Below are 7,406 nucleotides of genomic sequence, written 5' to 3'. Positions count from 1 at the left end.
TTTGCTGAATTTGAAGCGATTAAAAGAAGATTTGGAGATATATAAAGTTTTTATAGATTTTAAAAAGGTGTCAATTAAGTAAACATTACTTTGTATTGTAATGCCTTTTCTTTTATTATTTACTTACCGGGCGCCACCGACTTTTTCCTAAAAGTTGGAAAAGAACTATTTGGAGATGTTATCCAGGTCTACACTACATGCCTTTCCGACCAGTTTTTATACAGTGGAGAGGAATGGGGAGGTTCGATTTAATTAAACACAGGTGATTGAAAAGAGAAATTTATTTAGTAACTATAACAACAGTAACAACACATAAAACAAGTAATTTAACAAACTCTAACTTGGACCTAGTGAACCCTAGCCCTTGGAGAAGAGGTCCTCCGCGGGTGAATTTGAGGGGAAAAGTCCCGTCGGTTGTTTTCCTGAAGAGGTCCAGGAAAATGACACCACCTGGAAAAGTCCCAGATGTTAAGCCCTTACCACGGAAGGGATCCCGTGGCCCGTGTTCAGAAGTGAACTCGGCTCCCAGAAGATGTCCTGGGGTAGGTGTGGTTTAACGACGGAAGAAGGTCCCGTCGACCGTATTCTTTGAAGATGTCCAAAGAGCACAGTCCTTCAGAAAAGGTCCTGAAGTTATTCCACCAAGAGAGGTCTTAGTGATTTTCGTCCGAAGAGGTCCGGAAGGAGACTCAAGTGAATCTGCCGGTGTGGCGGCCTGTTATCCTTTATATACCCTTTGAAACGCAACATAATGTTTATTCAACGAATTCTTACACTTTTTAATTAATTAATTGTTTGGTTGATAAAATCATACAAAAAAACGGAAAGTACATGACATAAACAACAGATTAAAATATATTTTTTGCCTTCGGGTAAATTAAACAAAAATAAAAATATATTCTTTAGAAATATCTTTTGCAGTCTAAAATATGTACAACTGAAATAAAGGTGTATTTTGAGGTTAGAAGTCTTTTACCTCTTTCATTACTTCATAATTCCAGGGTTTTTTGGCATCTTTGTTTTTCAAATCATATTCATTTAATTTGTCATAAAACAAACTCTTATGATTATCCATTTTCAATAAGAAAAGTCCAACAATCACTAAATTTTACGGCCCGAAATACTACACAATAAAATTTCAAGCTTTCAGCAAATGACTAAATACACTTTCGTCAAACGCTGTAACATGTAATGGTTGAACCGGTTACTTTGTTTGACGAGAATTAAGTAGGCAATCCCTGAAATGACGTAAAATTTCAGTCAAACAAAGGAATATTCATTTGATTACAGCGTCTGCCGGCAGTACGGCCAAAGACTAGGCTTTCCGCGGAATGACGCATTTCGCCCAATGACTACGACATATATAAGTATCCATAATGAACTTTGAAATATTAAATGTAAATGAAAAAGCTGTTTTTGATACATCAACGAAAAACAGAAAAACGAACGCATCAACCATACGCGTCCACTTCTTTCAATTTGAATGATGAAATACGATTACCAATTGAACATCAAGATGTGTATACTCTTCCTTGGTTGAGTATATTGAAGGAAAAGTAATCGCAACAAATGATAAACATGAAACCATATTCTCACCAAACGTCAGATTTGCTAATAATCGTATAATGTTAATGTTTGATGAAGTAAGATATGAGTTTGCTGGTAATGTAGTTGATAGAGTACGAAATCCTGGCTTAGCTTCAATTATGAAAGGTTATGCAACGTACGATGCTAATGAAAGTGTTGCACTTCAAAATGCTGGATGGTTTCCCAAATCTTCATTAACAATTATTGATCAAGACTCTGGTTACTTTAATGTAGTTATTCCATTGAGACTAATATTGGGTTTGTGTGAAGATTTTCGGAAAATAATATTGAATGTTCGACAAGAACTTGTTCTAGTTCGAAGTAATACTGATCTAAATGCTCTAGTTGTTAGCGATGACTCAGTACATAACGTGAAAATTAACATTTCAAAAATCTTTTGGAAAATGCCTCACATAACAGTTTTGGATGCAGAACGTTTACGTCTAATTGATACGTTTTCAAAAAATCGTGACCTAGATGTTCATTTTAGAAGCAGAGAATTGCATGAGTATCCTTTGTTACCGCCAACTCAACGACATACGTGGTCTATTAAAACATCAATCGAAAAACCACAATACATATTTTTTGGACTTCAAACTGATAGAAAAAATCAACTTTCTAAAGATTACAGTCACTTCGATCRTTGTAATTTGAGAAACGTTAAAGTCTATCTCAATGATGAAATGTATCCTTATGACAACCTAAATTTAAATTTCAATAGTAATTCTTTTGCGACGTTATATGAGATGTTCATAGAATTCCAAGCATCATTTTTGGATAAAGTGGGGGAACCAATCTTCACACAAGAATTCAAGACCATTGCGCCGATAGTAGGTGTTGATTGCACCAAGCAAAGCGAAGTGCTCAAAAGAAGTCCTGTTTCCATTCGACTTGAATTTGAGACWAGAACCAACATCCCAGGGAAGACTACAGCTCATTGTCTAATTCTACATGATAGAGTAGCGAAATATATTCCAGCTCAAGGTGTTGTTCGTGTGGTGTAATAATTTAATATGTAYTATTATATTTACTACATTATTTCCTTTTTGGTTTTGTTTTTTTAATGTTTGCTTATCTTAAGTATCTATCAAGGTAACCTTAAGTTGCTGTTCATATGTTATATAATATTTAATATGTTATCTCTAGTATCTTAGGTAATGTAGGATAAATTTTACTATGTAGGATAAAGTTGTTTAATAAAATACAYATAAAACTTCTATATTGTTTTATTTCACAAACATAATAAAATACATTATRGAAAAATAGAAAACATTACATAACTATTGTTAACAAATTGTAAGTACCCTTATAATCATTTTAGTGGATGGCCATCTTGCTGAATCCCCTCCAGAGSTCCAACCTAAATGTGCTTTGGGATCTTCTTCTCCTTTTGCAATGTTTTTTCCTAACCAGTCCAAAATTTCTCGATGTTTTCGATTCTCCAGTGGATCGAATTTGTATGATAAATCCGTCATAGTTAAAATTCCAATAAATCTTTTTAATGGTTTATAATTAGCTAAATAACTGGCTTCACAAATAAACGTATTAACACATTCATACGTCTTTTTATAATTTGTTTTAATATTTTGAATATTATAATAATGATAAATTGCATCATTTTGAAACCATCACTGCGATTTTTTAATAATTTTAAGAAATATAATTTAAATTGTTTAGTWTCACTTGTTAAAAAGTTTTCCAACTCATCAAAATTAATATAATTACGTTGTGCATGCTTTAAGTCATCTAATAATTTTTGAATATATTCATCCATCTTCAGTTKTTTGTTGATCATTAAATGTACATCCCTTAGACGAGGAACTGCATAACTTCGAGCAAGCCACAACCAAGCATTTTCGGGAATTATRAAATCTTCTTTTTTAAGTAGATAACTCAGCACTGGTTGTTCATCTTCATAGTTCTTAATTGTTTTATAAAAATTGACTTCATATACATGTTGATGAGCTTCAAATGCTTCATATTCAATTTGATAACTTCGAGTCACGAGTAAAGTTTCTTCTGCTTCAGATTCTTGGGACTGGTGATGAAACATTTTTTACTGCAACTAAATCATTACAATTAGATTACTTCTTTACATAACCCTTCCCCCACCCCCACACTTCAAGTTGGATTAATAATATATCCCCAAGGTCTTGTATCTGTAGTATCTCTTAACAATATACGCTTATCATCAAATGGACTTAAGACTACTTTTTCTTGTTTTATAGAATATACAGTATGTTTTTTGGATCTAATAAGTCTTTGTGTACTATGGAAGATATCTATATCAAACAAACATTTTTTATAATCATCAAACGTAATTTGTTTAATAGAAGATTTTGTACATCCTTTTGATTTTTTTACAAATTTTTTGCGTTTTATAGGTGGAGCTACTTTATTGATATTATTTTCATAGTTATCTTCTTCATTTTCATTGTCTGAATCAACTGCATATGAATACATTTTAGATCGAAGGCCAACAAATTCAAGCATAATTTTACCATGATTTTCATCTTTCATTAATCCTGGACATTTCTTGTTTTTAAGTTCAATACCATATTTATTATCAGGTTTATAATCAGAGGTATCAAAGCGATGAATATCTTCTTTAATATGTTTATAGATATCTACAGTTCTAAAATGATAAATTAAACTATCGGTGTCTGTGTAAACCAATTTTGCATTACTACCAAATTTATGTTTAATATAATCATAATGAAATCCATAAAGAAATATTTTTGAAATATCTAAAATACAAAAACCAACATAAATAGGTTTATTTAGCACCACATTTAATTTGTTCATTTCAACTATTGTCATATCTTCTTCAAATATAATTGAACTATGAAAATTTGGTTTTGAAATTAAATCCCGCATGCCGTACCTACCATCCCATCTCGTTACTATTCGAATATCTTTATGTTTACGTACATTTTCCATACATTTACCATAGATAGCGTTAATCATTAATTTAAAAAAATCTTTCTCAAATTCATTCTGTGATTGCTGCCTTAAACGTGTATTTAAATCAATATATTCTTTAAGCCATGGACTTTGTTTGAATGTTAGAACGCGATGTACTTTAGTAATTTTCATATCAAGTCTTAAATACATTTTTAAATTGCGATAGTGGATTATGTAGTTATTTTTGGAAATAATGTTAATAGCAATTTCTGTAATTTGGATTTGGAATTTGGTGGTCTTAAATGTTATGGTGCTAAAGGTAGATCACTATGTAAATCATGTAAAGAAAATGAATATTCTAAATCACATTCTATTATATAACCATCACTCGAAGTATCTGATGTATTTAAAATTTCTGTAATATTGAAGACATCTAAAAATCGAAAGTCAGCATAAGGTAAATACTGAGACATTGCTGCACCATAGAGATTGTTTACATCAAAATACATGATAAATGAAGTTTCGTTATTTGGATTATATCCATCTTTCATGTATTGGTTGTTGGCTTTTGCGTATCTATTACTACATTGTGAAACACCTCCTCTAATACCCCGCTCGATAAACATGATCATATCTATATCATTTAAGAGCTCTAAACATATTCCGGTTGATTTTAGCATAGCATCAAAAGTTAATCCAAGAAGAGTAAAGTAATGAAGTGGATCTAATTTATAAGTATTCAAACATGTTTCCCTAAAAGTTTCAAAAACATCAACTAACAAAATAACATCAGTGCGTAGGTATAAATCACTATATTCTCCTAATGTTTGAATTTTAAATGTCTGCCACACAGTTTCTGCATGTTTATAACTATCTTCAGTTATATCAGAGCCATGCATAATACTATAAAAATCTTTTTTTGTTGGTAATTTTATTTCTTCAAGTTTATCCCAGATATCAAGATAATCATATGGAAAAACACCTTTTTTAATTAATAAATTGAATTCTTCTTCTGTATGACAATATTTGTGTGTTATTATTTTTTGTTCAGCCTTTAAATTTGATGACAGTTGATCAAGACTTTTAGACATAAAACGAAACGAATCTATAAATCGAAAAGTAATATTAGTTCCTTCAACTGATTTGGAAAACGATATGTATTTTTCTTTATTTATTGGTAGTAATTTAAATTTAATTTTAAATTACCTGCAAAAGCTGTTGACAGTTCTTTAATAATAAAATGAGCATCATATCCACTCAAATTATGGAACACAACAGGTATCGTATATGAATCTTGATAATTTAAATTACATCGTTGATGAGCCGGTCCTCTAAATTTTCCAGTTAAATGGTGATGATCTCGAACTTTAATTTGATTTGGTTCAATAGTTTTATTACAAATATGACAAATATTACACTCTTTAAACAAACGTTCTTGATCAAAGCTCAGTTGTTCCATAGGTAATATATTTTTAAATATTTCATTACATTGTTCGACAATGTGTTTGAGTTTCTTAGCAAACCACTCAATACAATCTCGATTACAGTACAACTGAAATTTTGAAAGCGAATCGTCATAAGAACACTTTAAATAATAAGCTATACTATAAGCAATATGCTTTTGGTGTGGAATAGTTTTACTCTGAATATTATTATCAATTTGAGAACATTTTTCTAAAATACTTTCAAAATCAGCATAAATTACAAACGGCACTTTTTCTTGATAATGATGATTTTTAAATTGTAAAGATGTATCATATGGTAATGAAACTGAATACTGATTTAGCTCCTGACAGTGAATTTTATGGTTGGTTTATCTGTTGATATAAAATAATTTAAACAACGTTCACGAATAAATGTTTTATGTCTATGAGTAGATAACGTTTATTGGTAGCATAAGTAAGTTGATTGTAGAAATAATATTATCATTATTCTTATTATACTTGCTTAAACGTACTGGAAATATTTTTTTTCTCAATGCAATATAAATTAATAGATAAATTATTCATTTTTTCAAATTGCTCAATATTTTTAATTGTTATGGGAAAATCAATATTATCATACTTTAAAACATTTTCAAAATTTGGATATGATGATGTTCTGTGAGGATTATTTTTTGCAGGAAATAGTGCAGATACAACTGACCAAAGAAAGCAAAATTCATCATTATTTTGTACATTTATTACACAACGTTTTTTTTTTCTAAAGTTTGGTACCTCCAGACCTCCTTAGTAGTTGAATCTATATAATTATTTTTAGTTGAAAATGTTTTTAAATCTATTTCCAAAGTGTCTGGTTTTATAAAGTTGGCTGAAAACACAACATTAACTTTTAGCATTGATTTTGATAATTCCTTTTTAATTTTTAATAAAAAACTTTTATATGCTTGTTGGAAAAATATTTTTGGGTCTTTTATACTAATATTTGCAAGAAACCACAGCGAATTCTTCCTTTAAAACAGGACTCTAAATCTTGCCATAAAACATTTTGATTACATGCTTTTTTTGTTGTAGTTGATAATCCTTCACCAACTTTACTCTCATTTAAATCTTTTCTAAGTTTTTCAATTGTAAACGATAGTATTTCAAATGAGCAAGTCTGGCTTCCAAAGAATGTGGATTCTCGAGTATGTTAGTTTCATGAATTTTATTTTCTAAAGCTTTAGTGACTATTTTAACACTCCTATTAATATATTTCAAAAACGAATTAATTTCATCTAAAGTTTTTATTTTACTAATGTATTCACGAATTAAATTTAAAGAACGTTTAGCTAAAGAGCTCACTGTGGAAGACATACTTGCTTTTTCATGCGTCTATCTTTCACTTTTATTATTACGATATCACGATAATTGTACCAACTAACTAAAACTTATATTTTCACTGTACGATGATTACACAAAGACTGTTAAAACTCA

General features: G+C 30.1%; 1 protein-coding gene across 1 annotated transcript in view; it reads left to right on the top strand.

Annotated features, from left to right (window-relative positions):
* Positions 1-440: 440 nt before the first annotated feature.
* LOC123012158 (protein bassoon-like) overlaps positions 441-7,406 on the top strand; it is a 14,651-nt gene continuing 7,685 nt past the window's right edge. Inside the window, exon 1 of the mRNA XM_044409987.1 lies at positions 441-542. Coding sequence (XP_044265922.1) covers positions 441-542 — 102 coding nt within the window. The remainder of the gene's footprint in view (positions 543-7,406) is intronic.

The sequence above is a fragment of the Tribolium madens genome, unplaced genomic scaffold, assembly GCF_015345945.1.
Source record: "Tribolium madens isolate multiple individuals breed KSU strain unplaced genomic scaffold, Tmad_KSU_1.1 Scaffold_19;HRSCAF=116;Tcas5.2_LG9, whole genome shotgun sequence".
NCBI lineage: Eukaryota > Metazoa > Arthropoda > Insecta > Coleoptera > Tenebrionidae > Tribolium > Tribolium madens.
This window is presented reverse-complemented; position numbering and strand designations above follow the sequence as displayed.